Genomic DNA, 18,306 nt, shown 5'->3' on the forward strand with positions numbered 1-18,306 from the left:
TGACAGGGTCTCACTCTGTCACCCAGGTTGGAGTGCAGTGGCACAATCATAGCTCACTGCAGCCTCACACTCCTGGACTCAAGTGATCCTCTCACCTCAGCCTCTTATGCAGTGGGAACCACAGGCATGTGCCACCACACCCAGCTAATTTTGTCTCTTTCTCTTTTCTTTTCTAAATAGAGATGGAGTCTTGCCATGTGGCTCAGGCTACTCTCAAACTCCAGGGCTCAAACTGTCCTCCTGCCTCAGCCTTCCAGAGTGCTGGAATTACAGGCGTGAGCCACCATGCCCAGTCTACAATATACACCTTTAACTTACAGTCTACTTCCAAATAATATTAAACCACTTCATGTAATGCACAAGAATCCTATACATGAAGTATACTTCCACTTCCCCCATCCTCTACATTATTGTTGTCATACATTTTGCTTGTATAAACTACATAATACATTACCATTTTTGCCTTAAAGAGTCAACTATCTTTTAAAGATAGGAAAAATATCTTTTAATGCTTACTATTACTTCTAGTGTTCTTTATTCCTTTGTGTAGTTCTAAATTTCCACCTGGTATCATTTTCTTTCTTAAAAAGTTACTGTAATATTCTTGTAGTACCAGTCTCCTGGGGATGAATTCACTCAGCTTTTGTTTGTTTCAAAAATATTTTCTCTTCATCTCTGAAAGATATATTTGCTAAATATAGGATTCAAGGTTCATAGATTTCTTTTCCTTCAGTCCTTTGAAGATGTCACTCCATTGTCTTGCATAGTTTTTGATGAGAATTTTGCTGCCATTCTTTATTCATTTTTATGTAATGTGCATCCCCCCAACTGCTTTTAAAAAAAACTTTGTAAGATGTGTGAGTACCAGTGAAAAAGGAAAATAATTTGTTTCCTCAAAGTTGACATATTTGTCCTAACTAAAATAATCCTCGAAGATATTAACAGAGAAGATAGTAGTATAAAAATAATTTATATTCTTTTAAACAAATGTGCATTGTATTCTTGTGAGTACGCACATTTAAGATTCTATAAAACCATAAAACTATAAACACATTATGAAGCTGAAATGTGAAAATAAAACTTAAGAGAAACCAAACGTATGTATAATTTCTAGATCTGAGAGACATCCTCTGTACATTACGTGTGGGATGAACAACCTCAATTCTTAGGCTGAGGCAAAGTATGGATTCTCCTTGACTTATGATGGGGTTACATGTCAATAAACCCACCATAAGTTGAAAATATCATAAGTTGACAGTGGGGTTTCTACTTTTGATATTTTCAATTTATGATGAATTTATCCAGATGTAATCCAATCCTAAATCCAGGACTGTACTGAATGAATATTGCTTTCAGACCATCATAAGGTCAAAAATCATAAGCTGAGCCATCGTAAGCCAGGGGCCTTTGGTATCACTTTACAGCGAAAACTGTTCTTTCCCCAAATTTTCTCACTCTCTCTGGCTGCTTTTACAATTTTCTCCTTAACACTGGTTTTCAGCAATTTATGATATGCCTTGATGTTGCTTTCACCATATTTTTTTCTGTTTAGTGTTCACTGCATTTTTGGATCTGTGACTTTTCATCAAATTTATACAATTTTTGGTCACTATATCTTTAAATAATTGCTCTGTCTCCTGGTTTCCCATCACTGTTCCTTCTGTGACCCAAATTACACTTATGTTAAGACTGCTTGCTATTGTCCCACTGGTCACTGATGTGTTCATTTTTTTTTTTTTTTAATTCTCTGTTCTTCATCTTGGATATTTTGTATTGTATTTTCTGGTTTACCAATCTTCTCTTCTGTGGTATCTAATATGCTATTAATATAATCCAGTGTATTTTTCATTTCAGATATACTTTTCACCTCTAGAGATTCAATTTGGATTTTTAAAGACAGCTTCCATTTCTTTCCTCACTACAACCTTTAGTCTACTGTTAATTTGGGTCACACTACTAAGATGATACCCTCTTGAAGAGTCTTAACCAATGCTCCATGTGTTGTGACTTCTTTCTGTTTCTACTAGTGGGCAGAATGAGTCTTCAGTGAGTTTCAGCCATTGTTTAGCCTATTGCTTTCTGGTGGTTTCCCAATAGTTTCTTCCCACATATATGCAGATAAGTCATCAGTAAAAGACTCAAGAAGGCTTCTCGGCAGATCTCCAGAAGGCCTTCTGTGTGCAGCTCTGTCTCCTCAGGCAGTCTCTGCCCCATACATTTGAGCTGCTTTGCACCTCCCCCACGACCTCACCCTAATCTCTTTGTCCTTCACTGGGGTAGACCACAGGACTCTGCTTGGACTTCCCCTCCATGTGCTGTGGCCTGTAAACTGCCTCCAAGCAGTAAGAGTGATCTTAAGAATCATTTTGTTTGTGTTCCTTCTTTCAGTTGTGACAGTTCTATACTACCTATTGATCAATGCCTGGCTGTGGTTTTTATATACTTTTTCTGGTTTGCTAGTTGTTTAAGATGGGAAGGTAAATGTAGTTCTTCCATCATGACCAAAAGTAGAAATTTAGTTTATATTATTGGTTCTACTGATTTGTTCATGTGAACGCCAACCAGTGACTTTAATAGGCTTCAGTTTCTACACATGTAAAATAAGATTAACTTAATCAGTAATTTTCAACCCCCTTTATACAGACTGAACTGCTTCAGGATTCTTTTGTCATCCATGTTTCATGAGCACATCTCACCCAGCAAAGTGTTACATTAACACTGTCATATTCAGTAGGCTGTTCACTAAGATCTTGCAATAGGTGATTTCATTTGACATTTAATCTTGTAGAGGGCACTGTTTATTTTTCAGTACACAGAACAAGTTCTTATTTTTCATAAAAGCTCCCAATCCATGTGAATCATATAGAGCTGACCTCTTCCCCAGCTCCAGGGGAAGACCTGGATCTAAGCCAGTACATTCCCTTCTCCTGACTGGAGCTACTGGTGCAGAGATGAGCATATGATATAATCGGTCAATGACTGCCATGCCCAGAACCTTTGTTCAAACAGTCTGTCTTTGAGGCTGACTAGCATCTGGGAGGATACAGAGCTGAAGACTTTGACAGTCATCTTGTCACCAGAGGGAGCCTAAAAATGAAGAAAGAGTTGGGAGACAGGGTTCTGGTGGCATTTTAAGCCCCTAAGTCAAAGGATACCTTCAATTAATGCTGGACTTTTTCTACTATGTGACACAACAAATTCCCTTTTTTCTTAGTCCAGTGTGGGCTGGGTTTTCTGACACTTGCAATAAAAGTCTCTCAACTGTTCCATCAAATAGTAAATATATTCATGGTAACAGATTAAGAAAAACACACTGAAGTAATACAATTGCGGAGTAACGAGCTGTAACAGCAACCATCACAGCAAATTAGCACACCCCCTAGAGATGGACTTCTCTTTAAGAACAAGGGCATGTGTACCAGGCAGAGCACAAGCAGAGATCAGGGTTGTGTCACATGCAAGAGGTGAAGCTCCAAACAAAGGTAGTTCTAAAAAGAGAAACAGAGAATATGATATTTTAGGCCTGATTTGGGCAAATCCATTCACATGGATAGCCAAAACGTCACCTCTGATACAAAAGACTGGAGGATATCACCTAATGTGACAACAAGCCTCTGACTACCATGACCTAAAAATAGATGTGTTCTTTTAATTTTTAAGTCTGGATAATACCTTACAAAACACGCCAGTTCTATTTTTGCTCCCCAAAGAACATAAAAATATAGAAAATAAGCAGCTGATGATACAGTGGTTCTTCAACTGTTGGGCTACTGGCCTTTTCCTTTATAGTTTTCCTATTTTGTAACCAGAAGAATCTCAAGATAATTTAAGAAGAGGGATTAGAAAACTGGAAAAAAAAAACCTATTAGTATGTTGCTTGTCAAAAAAATAATTTACAGTGGTTTTCAGCTACCAGAAGTTTTTGTGTAGTAAAAATATTTAAAAAGAAAAACCATTGCTTGTCACGTTTTCATTTATTTTTTAACCTATATTCCACTTCCTTTGGTGTATATACACATCTCTTTTTCTACTTTCTATCCTTTGGGCTATTTGATGAAGGCAACAATATTTTTGTGTCATGCCCTATTACATAACAAATGATGAACACCAACTAATGATACTAAGTTTACTGAGATATGGAGTACTTGACAACATAGACAATAATTGAAGCAAGATGATAAGACATGTACGTATTCTTTAGGTACATGCTTTAACCGTCCTACTAATAGTCATGGTAAACCTCACTCTTTTTTTTTTCTTTTTTGAGATGGAGTTTGCTCTTGTTGCCCAGGCTGGAGTGCAATGGCACGATCTTGGCTCATTGCAACCTCCGCCTCCCAGGTTTAAGCAATTCTTCTGCCTCAGCCTCCCAAGTAGCTGGGATTACAGGCATGCACCATCACGCCCAGCTAATTTTGTATTTTTTAGTAGAGACAAGGTTTCTCCATGTTGGTCAGGCTGGTCTTGAACTCCCGACTTCAGGTGATCCACCCACCTCGGCCTCCCAAAGTGCTGGGATTACAGGAATGAGCCACTGCGCCCGGCCAAACCTCACTCTTAATAAGACTTTGTCCCTAGGGAATGTTGACACAGTGGGTCACAAAAAAGATGAAGTATGGTAGCACAATTTGTCAGTTAAACAAGGCTTGAAACACAGAGACATGAAATATTACATATGGTATTTCTCCTATTAACTTACAAAATAAGCAAAAGAGAATTAAGACCCAATCCTCAGTTAAATCTGGAAGGGGTGAGTGAATATAAGATAGAAGAGATTACGAGAAGGGGCTTCAGAGTACCAACATGTCTCAAACGGGGGAAAAACCAACTCCTGAAGGTTGGACTGTTGTATGAACATGTAAACTGAAATATTAAGAATTTTACAGGCCAGGTGCAGTGGTTCATGCCTGTAATCCCAGCACTTTGGGAGGCTAAGGTGGGCAGATCACCTGAGGTCAGGAGTTCGAGACCAGCCTGACCAACATGGCGAAACCCCATCTCTATTAAAAACACAAAAACCTGGTGTGTGTGTGGTGGTGGGCACCTGTAATCCCAGCCACTAGGGAGGCTGAGACAGAAGAATAGCTTGAACCCAGGAGGCGGAAGTTGCAGTGAGCTGAGATTGTGCCACTGCACTCCAGCCTCGGCGACACAGTGAGACTCTGTCTAAAAAAAAAAAAAAAATTTAGAAGAAGTGACTTAAAAAAATTATTTCATTTTTAATTGACAAATAAAAATTATATTTACTGTGTACAACATGTTTTGAAATGCAAATACATTGTGAAATGGCTAAATTGAGCTAATTAATGTAAGCATTACCTCACATATTTTTTGTAGTGAGAACACTTAAAATCTACTCTCAGAGAGATTTTATTCTCAATGTATTCTTATACATTGTTATTAACTGCGAGGTGACTTTTAAAAATTGCGTGTTTTTCCTATGCGTTTATATCCTTAAAGTATGGTATATATATACAATAGAATATTTATTCAGCCTTAATAAAGGAAATCCTGCCATATATGACACCATGAGATGAACCTGGAGGACATGATGTTAAGTGAAATAAGTCAGTCACAGAAGGACAAATATTGCATGATTCCACTTACATGAGGTATTTATAATAATCAAACTCATAGAATAGGGAGTGGTTGCTGGGATGGCAGAGGGAGAAATGGGGAGCTGCTGTTCAATGCATATAAAGTTTCGGTTATAATAGATTGAGTACCTTCTAGAAACTTGTGAGCAACACTATGCCTTTACTTAACAATACTGTGTTGTGCACTTAAAGATTTTTCTTTTTTTTTGACATAGGGTCTTGCTCTATCGTCCAGGCCATATTGCAGTGGCACAATTACAGCTCACAGCAGCCTCGATTTCCTGGGCCCCAGTGATCCTCTCACCTCAGCCTTTTGAGTAGCTAGGACTACAGGCATGTGCCACCACGCCCAGCTAAGTTTTGTATTTTTGATAGAAACAGAGTTTTGCCATGTTGCCTAAGCTGGTCTCAAACTCCTAGGCTCAAGTGATCTGCCTATCTCAGCCTCTCAAAGTGCTGGGATTATAGGCATAAGCCACTGCACCTGGCCTTACTTAAATATTTAAGAGGGTAGATCTCATGTGACATGTTCTTATCACAAAAAAAAATCTCTCTCCAAAGTTTAAACTACCCTCTGTCGAATTATACTCTGCATACTCACTTCTGACTATCATTCTGTTTCAGGCAGAGATGTCATTTGTATTTGTATATGAAATATTGAACCATGAGGAATATGGCATTATTATACATATGTGGCACATAAAATTAAAGGTATTTTGCCAGTGTTTATGCATAAAACCATGCTTTTTTTTTTTTTTTGAGATGGGGTCCTGCTCTGTCTCCCAGGCTGGAGTGCAGTGGTGTGTTCACAGCTCACTGCAACCTCTATCTCCTGGCTCAAGTGATCTCACCTCAGCCTCCTAAGTAGCTGAAACCACAGGTGCACAATATCATACCCAGCTAACGTTTTAAATTTTTTGTAAAGACAAGGTCTCTCTATGTTGCCCAGGCCGGTCTTAAACTCCTGGGCTCAAGCAATCCTCCTGACTTGGCCTCCCAAAGTGTAGGGATTACAGGCATGAGCCACTGTGCCTGGCCCCAAACCCTTCCTATGACCTTCTCATCATTCTCATTATATTGACATTTGCTTTCTTTTCAGTCAGTCTGCATATATCCAGCAGTCAAGGACCGTACATTACATATTACTGTGTCTCCTCCCATGTCTAGCAGAGTGGTCTGCACACAACAGCTGCTTGATAAATACTTGAGGGATGAGCAAGGAGGAAACGGAGCTAGGAAAGCCTGGAGAGTCTTATTTTAGGTTAGAGAATACTGTGGGCAAGATGTTTCAACACTGTTAAGGGATTTTTCTTTGAAAAGATTGAGTTAGTATGTTCAACAGCAACTTTTCATACATATATTGAAAGAGCCAATCTTTTCAGGGGCCCACATGGACATGGAACAAGAGGCTAGAAAGGAAGGTGTTTCCAAAACATGTCTTCCTCATTTAAAACATTAAAAAAAGATATAGTAGAAAGCTTGAATGGAAGAGACCAAAAACATACTGATAAGTAATTTGTATCAGCGAGGCAGTATAATACAGAGATGCCAAATGTGGAACTTGGGGAATAAAGACAGATTATAAAACATCTCCAGAATAAAGGGCCATGGTCTGTGAGAATAATATGGGTTTCTCTGAAGTATAGCAATTTAAATTCTCTAGTCCCATAAGATAGCTACAAAGAAGTATATGCAACTATGTGCAAACCAACAAGAACTTTGTGAAATGTTTCTTTTCGGATTATTAGTGGCAGGTAGTAACTTTTCTGATAACCTTAAGGATCTGAATGACTTGCACTCGGGGTGTCATACCAGTTCCCCAGCCAGCATGACAAACCATAAGGCCAGGCAGGGTGAGGCTGAGAGGGCCGCAGTGCTGAGGGGCAGTGCACAGGTTCTGTGGTCCTCCTCACCAGCAGCATTGGCAGAAGTGGAAAGCAGAGCAGTGGCTGTCATTTTTGGCTTCTGCAGCATCAGATATGTACTATAATAGGCAGCAACAGAAATACAATGTTTACAGGGACTTTAAAGATGATTCTGACCAATTTCCTAGTTTCTCTTCATCACTCCTCTACATGTCCGATTGCCTTAGGCAGACAGAACCTATGCTACATACTGATCTGCGCTATTTTTGTCTTCTCTTGCAAGTGGCCCACATTGAGAACTGGGGAAAGAGTGTGTGTGTGTGCATGTGTATAACAGAAATACATATAATTCCACTTAATTTCTTTCTTGGAGAAATTCCAAGTAAGAAATTATTTAAAATTATTTAAATTTCCAAGTAAAATTATTTAAACGAATAATTCACATTATTCCTTTAAAATGTTTATGTTGGACACTCCTTGTTCATATCCACAGAAGAGGCAATGATGAGAGACATTATTGCAGAAGCATAATGAAGCATTCTAGATTGTCATTTCCATTTTGTAATATTGCATTTACCTTCATTTACAATACCATTAATTCAAAACACTATTCAAATTCCTGAGCATTTAAAATATGTACACAGATTCTCTAGTCAATATCAGATAACATGATGGTATCTTGGGTTTTATTTCATTTTTAAAACTCACATAAATCTAATTAAAAGAAAACATTGTAACAATACAGATCTTAAGACCAATAGAAGAATCTATTTTTGTGTTAATTTCCTGCTGTCATGAGAAGAGGTTTTCAAGTAACAACAACCAAAGGTCCCCTGCATGTCACACTGTGTACTCATTTAGTCATTTATCAAATGCTTCTTGAGCATCTGCTAGTTACAGGCATTTTACTAGACATCGGGAAAGGGCAAGGAAGAATGGAGGGAGGCAAGGTGGTGTTGTGAGGGTTGGTGGGGATAATATGAAAGAGGTGATAGATACTGTTTCTGAATATGACATTTCACTGCTGTTAATATAAAGTTTTAAATATCCTTTAATATATAATTTTAGTTCCTTTTCAAATCAACGTATTGAAAATTTGTCTCCATAGGAACTTCAATAAAATTTTAATGAAAAATGGAATACTTGTAATAAATCTAATGGTTCACAATACACTATAATTCAGTCCGAGAATTTTAGAGCTGTAAGAGAACCCTTAGACCATGTGGTTTAAAACTTCACAGTTTATATTAAAATTATTATTTGTTCATTCATTTTGTATTTATTTTATTTATAAATGTGAACCAAATGAAGACCAAAGGGGGCTTGGATTTGCCCATGTCCTCGGGAGGAAAGGAAAGACTACCCTCAGCAAGAGTGTCGGCCACTGCCACCCTTCAGTTCACCAGACAGCACAGTGTCCAGTCTGTTGGCTAGGATTGCTGGGTTCAGTATGATCTCTTTTTCCTAGTAGGCCTTGAATCAGTAATTTTATTAACTATTATAAGGTTCATGTTACAGTGTTATTTTAATTGCAATATCAATTCACATTTCAGGATTCACTGTTTGCCTGTTATCTTGGCAACACTAAATCTATTAATACAATATCTCATATCTTTCATTTACATGCAGACTGCAAGTACCTGAAATGAAAATCAACAACTAATTCAAGACTACCTTAAAAAATTAAACTCATATTTTTAGTATCTACTCCCTATAATTCTTAATGTTGTTTTCTTTTAATTACTTAATTTGCCTAAGTAGCCTAGCTTCTGTCGTTATTATAATATTGTATCTGCTCTTGATTTTATAGAGCTATCTGAATTAAGCAACAAACCAAATGAAACATTTAACAGTTCAATTTGAAAAGAGTAAAATAAATATAGAGGATGTCACTGCATTCTGTAGTGCATGAAAAATGTAGCTTTTATTATTTATTTATTTAATTTATTTATTTTTGAGACGGAGTTTTGCTGTTGTTGCCCAGGCTGGAGTTCAGTGATGTGATCTCGGCTCACTGCAACCTCCGCCTCCTGGGTTCAAGCGATTCTCCTGCCTCAGCCTTCAGAGGAGCTGGGACTACAGTCACGTGCCACCACACCTGGCTAATTTTGTATTTTTAGTAGAGACAGGGTTTCCCCATGTTGGCTAAGATGTTCTCAATCTCCTGACCTTTTGATCTGCCCACCTCGGCCTCCCAAAGTGCTGGGATTACAGGCATGAGCCACTGTGCCTGGCCAAATGTAGCTATTCTTATGCAACATCTAACTCTGCCTGAGAACTAGGCACAGTCCCCACGATCATGCTAAGGTTTTCAATCACATCATAATCTCTGCAACTGGACAGGAATAAGAGGATTCAGATGAACCCTTAAGTATAAATAAATGTCAGTATAGATTCAGAAAAAAAAACCCCACTTAGGGGTATTTGTAGTAACAAAAATAGTGGCTACCATGTATCTACATGTACTGGGAACTCAATTTTTCCGATGTAGAGAGAGATTAAGCAATTGACCCAAGGTGGTGCATATAATAAGCAAGCTCCTGAGGGCAAAGGCTGGATCTTATTTATCATTTTACCCAGAGAGCCTCAGAATGCATGGCACAATCATTGCTGGAGGGGTGCCTGAGTTTTATTTTTAATGTTAGAGTTTGTTTTGTTCTCTCTCTCTCTCTTTCTCTGTGTGTGTGTGTGTGTGTGTTGTATGTTGTATTAGGATGAGGTAGCTCTTAAAAGAGGTTGATCCAGGGGACAATTACAATTATTTTCTAATTGATGTAGATAACTTATAGTGTAATAGTTTTTAGAGGATTTGGTGCATTTATCTGTAAAATAACCTCCCTAAGGGATATAACTATCCTTCTTGTGATAGATGCTTTCTCAAATCCTTGAAGAGACTGTGTTACATAACATAGCAAAAGGGAAGCCTTCCTGTTTTATTCTACTAAAAAAACCCCAAACCCCAAAAACAAACACCTGTCTGTAGGCTGAAGTTAGGTCCAGTTGGTTTATTTGGCTTTCACCTCGGTGAGTGCTTTCACCAAAGGTAGAAGGCATTCTTGGCTTCATTCCCTGAAATAAGGTTTGACAGCTGTTTGACTCCACAGAGCAGTATTACATAACAAGGCAGTTCAAGAAGCAAAAAAGAAAACCACCTTGAAATGAGGCTTTGGTGAGTGGGCTCGTGGTTATACAGAATACACTTTTACCACCATAGAAAAATAGTTAATGACAAGGATACATGAATGATTATCATCATGGAAATGCTACGGTTTTTCCCCACACAAATTTCTGAACTGTACATACATAGATGTGTATATCACAATCAGTGACCTTCTAAGCAAGCGTCTGTGTGGGAGAGAACTGCACCTGCCACAGAGTCTGGGATGTTCTTGGAAGTCAAGTATGACTTTCCTCCTTTCTTTCTTATTTTTTATAGTGCCACCCCACAGAAACATTTTTAAATAACAGAGAGTAAATTCAATGGAAAGAGTCAATTCCGAGATTTCTGACCTTATTAGCAACTCTAAATAATATGTAATGCAACTCATCGTCTAAAATGAACTCTTTCTTGAGCATAAATACTCTTTTTTAAGAACAAGTCCAAGCTGGTTTTCATTATTTTTCAGCTCCAGAGAAGGAAGAAGCTTTCCATTTTTTAAGGCTTAAAAAAAAACACCCAAGTATCTTTAAAGCAGTTTAGATACCAAGGTAAGAGTTACAGTTGATCGCAGAGTCAGAACTTTCCAGCTGTGTAGAATTTATTCATTAAAGCCATGTGTTAAAATTGAGAAACAACTGGAAGATACAACCACAAAAAGAGTTTGTTTATGCAAATTCTTGAATAGACCTCCTAGTTGCTCTTAATCAATATTGATAAAAAAACATGTATAATGAACTTGACCTAGCACTCAAATGGCATTCTTAGTAGGTTTTTGCTGAACAAATCAGAGTACATCTTTGGAGATATATTTAAGATCTCAGCTATTTCTAAACAGTGTACATTCAATGTCCTCTTTATTAGTAACCTAAAGACTTCTTTTTTGACATAACTTCATATTGGCAAAAGGATTTATTTGGGGCCATTTTCCTGATAAAAATCCTGTTAGATCAGGTTGTCTATCATGCAAGAAGAAACTGAGGCCTAGAAGCCTGCATGTATTGCTTAGGTTCCTAAATGAAAGATGTAGTGAAAGCTAGATACACATATGATACCTCTTTTCTATCCAGTATTTAATCTACTAAGTTGCCTGTATTTCATTTTAAATCAAGATATTGGTTGAAAGGTAAGGTCCTTAATATGTTTAAAGAGGAAGAAGAAAATGTTATTTATTTTAAAATATTAGCAATTTTTACATAGCCCACATATTTAAGAAACATAATTTTATTAAGTAATTTCTCCTTCATCCCCAAATGATCTGAAGATCACAAAAACCTATTCCTCACTATGGAAAATGCAGAGCATATGGGTGGGGGGGGGGGGGTTGGTATTTAGTGTTTGAGTAAAATAAATATTGGTGTTAAAAATCAGAATAAATTGCAAATGTGGAATGAAATTATCTAGTTCAGAGCCTGGTGCATTATAGGTGCTGAATAAATGTTGAATAAATTAATAAATAAATGAAAGATCACGATTTCCAGCTTTATCACATTTTGAAACCAAATTATTCCCTTTCTAAAATAAAACCTAATGATATTTTGTCTAAACTAAGAACATTCATGTCTCAAGAACCGCATCACAAAGTTGTCTAACTATTGGGAAGTTACTATAGAAATGCCAGTGCATCTACCTATTAAATGTAACTGGGTCTGCCTGGGTCTACTTATGCACCACCTCATGTTGTTTAATCTCTGAATTAGATTGCAAAGGACAGAAATTCAAGGCCTTATATCATGCTATAAATACAGACTAGATCTACATACAGCTTGAATCAACACACATATCACCTTGAAAGAAAATTCAAGTACAGTTGATAAACCACATTAACACAATAATTAAAAACTACACATATACATGGTGAAAGCAAATACTCAAAAAGTGAAGAGAAGCTGCTAGTGTCAGCAGCATCAACAGTCCCATGGTAGCCATCCTCCTTTCATCATGGTCAATTCATTAACAGGGGAGAAAAGACAGAAACTATGAGAAATGCAAACCATCTGCTCAATCCAGATGCAACAGCACATGCCTCTTATATCCAAAGCTTTTTACCAGAAACACAGATCTAATCCTCTCACAAAGTCTCCAACAGAGGTATTCAGACACATTTGTATCACAAATAAAAACAATGCCAAAATCGTCATTAACTGAGACCTTTTAAATATCAGTCAAGACTTTTACCAGTGAGTACACATTGATAAAACGATATTAAAACAGCATTAGAGAAAAACAGGGTTGGATTTCTATTAGCCTTATTCAGCTATTCCTCAAGTAAAATCAGGCTGAAAACATCTCACTCCTTAAATAGCAAGAACATTTTAGTCAAGTCATCCTAGTTTTAAAAAGACATAAGATATTCCTTTAATATTATATATTTCAAGTAATATGCATTTCTTAAAAGACTAAAAGCAAATATTCTTACCTTGAAATTGTGAATCTTTTCATATTTTGGAATTTGCTCGTTTTCTTTCAGAGTTGCTCTTCTAACAAGTGATGTCAACTGCGAATAAGCAAAGAGTTTCAGAGGTTGCCAGATTGTCACAGACGACTTTGGAGAACCCAGTTTCATTCCCAAGGCTGCTATCAATAAATCTTGCTGACGGCCCTCCTGTTTTGATTTGTGAACTGCAGCCCTATTAGTTTTCCTCCCCGACCAAGACTCTTTGGATGGCATTTTGGAATTCACAAGGAAAGAAAACCTATAGTGGTCTATGTCTGTCGATGATATCTATTCAGCTAACACATGAGCATTCTGCCAGGCAGCACAGAACCCTAACCTACAGAGAGCTGCAGAGAAACACCACGGAGAGGTGGAGGAGGAGGATGAAGCACTTCTTAAACAGAGGTCGACTAACCAGCAAATTCTTCTTTCTTCCTTTTTTTTTCTTAAAGGGATCTATATTCTAGCTTCTAAAAACTTGAGTCTGAACAGAAATAAAAAGAGTCGATGCTAACATACAAAACACTCAGCATCTCTCTTTATCATTTTTTAAAAGGCATGCAATTTTGACAAATGATACATTTCTAAAAGCTTTCTTCTCTATTCAAGATATTAATGTCCATTCTGAATGAAAGATGCCTACATACTGCCTGCAATCAGTTTCTAGCAACAGACACCCTGTGAAGCCCCTAGCAGGGAAGGTGGGGGGAAGGGAGGGATTTCACAAGGAAGGCTGCATTAGATTGGCCACCGTAAGAAAGGAGATAACCAATGAAAATCAAGCAACAGTATTTAAGTACTGTATTCCTAAACTCACTCTGTCTCTCTGTTTCTCCCTCCTCTCATGTAAGTAAGTTTCTTGCTGGCTCAAGGCAAAAAAAAAAAAAATCAGTGGGAAGGTAATGAGAAATGAATGAGTCATGCATTATTGCAAAACGGATTTTTTTTAACCTATTAAAAGCAGAGGAAAATTAACATACATACAGCACTAGGTTTTAAAAATAATGCAGCACCACTGCCAGGTAAATTATGAAAGGCTAATCTGTATCCTTTGCTCATTATGGACTGAGGTTAGCTAACCAAAACCCAATTTTATTAAAGACAAGGAAAAACTGGTGAGTATTTTGATGAAAGATAAAAGGAAGTTTAACTAGGTATCATACTATTTTCATGCAGAACAAGGAGCATGCATATCACATTGCTAACAGCTTGCAGTCGTCAGTTTTGTCTCTGTATTATGAGTAGTTTTGTTGTGGGCTACACTTACATAGAAGAAACCATTATTTTAATTCTCTAGTCTCAACATTTTTTTTATTCAGAGAGCTTGAGGCCAGGTCATAGTGGAAGCCAGTTGGGAATAATTCCTTATTTGCACAGATCTCAATTATAGTGTAACTACTTATAGGACTCATATACTTTTTGTTTGCTGGTGTAGAAACGGGGTGGCTAGGTGAGAGACTTAGCACAACTTGACTTAGGAGCAATACCTACATTTTTTCACTAAGGTGCTACAGGATGCTTACATTTCCCATTTTGGTTCCCTAAGTACGTCCTATCATCTGTTTCTCATGCTATAATAAGTTAAACCAATTATGCCAATGTTACAATGTTACACTGTACTTAAAGCATCTAAAATTCTATGTATTTAAATGGATTCAGTATATTTGTAGTGTAAATACTTTAATCTCAGATTTCATAATCTACAGGAGGTATGTGCCCAGTGCATATTCTAGTTTAATTAGGGCATGATGTGGTTCTTAAGCTATGCTAGACATTAAAAATAACAAATGATTGATTTTCTAAACATCCCTAAATTATTTTTGTTTACTTGAGTCTTTAGTCCCTTTTATTTTTCTAAAATTATGTCTAAGTAAATAAAAGGCAAAATTTATTTACATAGGAGTTTCAATTTCATGAGTTTATATACTTAGATAATTAATATGAGACATAAAATGCTCCCATTGCAAGAAGAAATGCAATGGAAAAAGTCTCCTTGCCTAGCCTAAATTGCTTTTCAGATTGGACCTATTTTGTCACATGATGACTAAAAATATAAAGGCCAACCGACTCTTTAGACATGTACAGCCTAAAGTGAAGTTTAACCAATTCTCAGTAGGAACCAGAAAAAAACAGCTCCAAACGCAAGTTGAACAGTAAAATTTTTTCTTCAACAATATTTGATATCAAGTTACTAAGTTAAAGAAAACAATCACACATGTAACCAAAGTAGCATCTTTTTCTTGAGTATTTTTGATCAACATCCTATTTTATAGATCATTCCTGGTTCTACAGCTATAGTTACTAAAATTCAAGCATAAAAATATTCACGATAGTTACCCAGAAAATTTATAGCTAGGTAAAAGTAAACATTTGTCATTCAGAGGTAAGGTCTACTGTAGACTCTGCAGATTGTACTGTATTTCCTGAGTAATGTTCTATTTAGTCAAGAAATTCTAGATTAACTGCAATCTGAGCAGCTACCTAGGGCAGTAAGGAGATAGAAAACAACAGCTTAGGATGAAAACAGCATTGGCTACTCTCAAATGGCAAAGGGTTTGGTCACTATTATGCCTTCAACATGGCAGTAACTGCACTTCTGCATTAATTTTGGTGAAGAATTTGTAAATAACAAAACTTACTAACTCGAAAATTCAGAACCAGTATAATCAATAGTCTGACATTCTAGACAAATGTATATCACTCATGCTTACATTATCTAGTAGATAGCCATCTACTCAGATATAGAATCTATTAATTACGGTTATCACTTATTAGTTATTGAGTACATATATTCCAGACACCCAACTAAGCACTTTATATATAGAATCCCACTGAATCCACAGATAAACCCTATGAGGCATAAATTATCTTAATTTTATAGTTGAGAGAGCTGAGGCCTACAGTTTACTTCCCAAAGTTGCACAGCTAGTAGGTGGGGGGGGCTGGGCTCATAAACACTACACTATATCCACCCAGGTGAGAAAATGAGAGGAAACCATGTAGTCTTCTCTCTGATTCTATTCAAGGTGGTTTCTCTAGTTACCTTCTTTCAATTTTGAGGAGAAGCAATAGATGGTGAGACAGACTAGCAGTAATTATCAATGGATGGTAAGAAAAATGTAGTAACCAAGATCTTATGATCTCAAATTTAGCATGTAGTAGGAAATGCAGACTTCAAGGCTCAATTCAAACACCCCCTCCTACGTGATGGCTTTGATAATCTGCACCAATTAGAAGTGGGGATCTCATCCACTTGTGAACCTCAGTCTTTCACTGGTTCATTAGTTATGGGACTGCCACATGCTACCTCATATCAGTTATCTGTGTAGCCGTTTAAATAGAATTAGGCTTTATGTGTATTTCTACACACCTTGAATCTAGCATAGCAGCTTACACAAAAAAAGGTTCAATATATATTTGGTTAAAAAATAAAACCAAATGAAGGCAGCTACTTTTATTGGGGGGCAGTGTGGTATAATGAAGAAAATATGATTTAAAATCAGAGAAACTGAAGTTTGAATACTGACCTTGGGAGTTCTGCTTTGTTTCTTGGTTACCTCATCTACATAATATGAATAATAATACCTGTCTCACAGGTTACTGGGAAGTTTAAAGAAATCACATACAAAAAAGATTATCTGCAGGGAGTAACCAATAAATGACAGGATTACAGGGGTGCTGAGCCCAATATTAGCTGTAGGTATATAGTGTAAGTATAAGACACAGGTCCCTGCCCTCAAGGAGTCTGTAATCTGCTTTAGGTCTATACCACATAAGCATGCCTGGAAACACTGCGCTTCCCATTGTGTTTTGTGTCTACCCAATTACCCATACTCTGGATCTAATCCTAATTTTTAAAAGGCATATAATGGCATATAATGACATGTATGCCAGCTGAGGAAGCAGGTTAGGAGAGAAGTGGAAAGTGGCAAGAAAAGGAGATACTCAGTATTGTTAAGGATCCAGGAACACTGCTTGATGCTTCCCAAGGCTGTCTTATCTATTGTACCCACAGCCATCCTGGGAAGCATGTTGCATAATGGTCACTTTATAGATGAGGAAACTGGGGCTCACAGAGTGAGTTGCTCAAGGTCACACAGTCAGGATGTGGAGGTCTGAGCTCAGAATCCCCATCTTTTGTCTTAAAAGCACGACAGCTCTTTCTGCTACCTTATGAGAGTAGTATACAAACATAAGGTGTTAAGCATATAGCACCTCTCATATTCTGGCTCTATAAAACAGAAGAAATAGTTTAACTGGGTGGGAGCCTAAACCGGTTGGGCACATATCTTACAAGGTCATTCTTGATAGAAACATTAACAGTATCTAGCTTGTTATTTTGACTGGGAATCTTTGACCTGTTGTGGGACCTGATCCTGCCCATCCTTTTTTTTAAGACAAGGTCTCACTCTATTGCCCAGACTGGAGTGCAGTGGTGTGACCACAGCTCACTGCAGCCTCAACCTCCTGGGCTCCACTGATCCTCCCACCTCAGCCTCCTGAGTAGCAGGGACTAGAGGCACATGCCACTATACCCAGATAATTCTTGTATTTTTTTTCTAGAGATGGAGTTTCTCCATGTTGCCCAGGCTGGTCTGGAACTCCTGGGCTCAAGTGATTCACTGGCCTCAGCCTCCCAAAGTGCTGGGATTATAGGCGTGAGCCATCGCACCCAGTGATCCTGCCCATCTTGACACAGATATCAATTCTGTAGGTTCATCTGAATGAGGCCTGGAAAATGGAATGGGGAATGGGCAGATTCCACAGTCCTCTGTTTCTACCTTTGTCCATACTATCTGCAATATAGAGAGGAGGACTATAAAAACGGTAAGGAGGAAGTCCTAGCCAGAACAATCAGACAAGAGAAATAAAAGGCATCCAAATAGGAAAAGAAGAAGTCAAACTATTTCTCTTCATTGACAATACGATTCTATACTTAGGAAATCTTAAATTAGACTCTGGCAAAAGGCTACCAGAACTGATAAATGATTTTAGGAAGGTTTCAGTTTACAAAATCAATGTACAAAAATCAGTAGCATTTCTACACACCAATAATGTCCATGCTGAGAGTCAAATCAAGAACATAATCCCATCTTGGCACAGTGGCTCACACCTGTAATCCCAGCACTTTGGAAGGCTGAGGTGGGAGGATCACTTGAGGTCAGGAGTTTGAGACCAGCCTGGCCAACATGATGAAACCCCTTTTTTTTCTCTATTAAAAAAAAAATACAAAAATAGGCGGGTGTGGTG

The 18,306-nt window shown here is 37.6% G+C and overlaps 1 protein-coding gene across 5 annotated transcripts in view; it reads right to left on the reverse strand.

Annotated features, from left to right (window-relative positions):
* Positions 1-18,306, reverse strand: part of CHN1 (chimerin 1) — a 206,667-nt gene that overhangs the window by 34,230 nt on the left and 154,131 nt on the right. For all 5 annotated transcript variants that reach the window (XM_055379201.2, XM_031008772.3, XM_055379198.2 and 2 more), the window contains one exon: positions 13,039-13,116. In XM_055379201.2, the coding sequence (XP_055235176.1) occupies positions 13,039-13,116 (78 nt within the window). The remainder of the gene's footprint in view (positions 1-13,038; positions 13,117-18,306) is intronic.

The sequence above is a fragment of the Gorilla gorilla genome, chromosome 11, assembly GCF_029281585.2.
Source record: "Gorilla gorilla gorilla isolate KB3781 chromosome 11, NHGRI_mGorGor1-v2.1_pri, whole genome shotgun sequence".
NCBI lineage: Eukaryota > Metazoa > Chordata > Mammalia > Primates > Hominidae > Gorilla > Gorilla gorilla.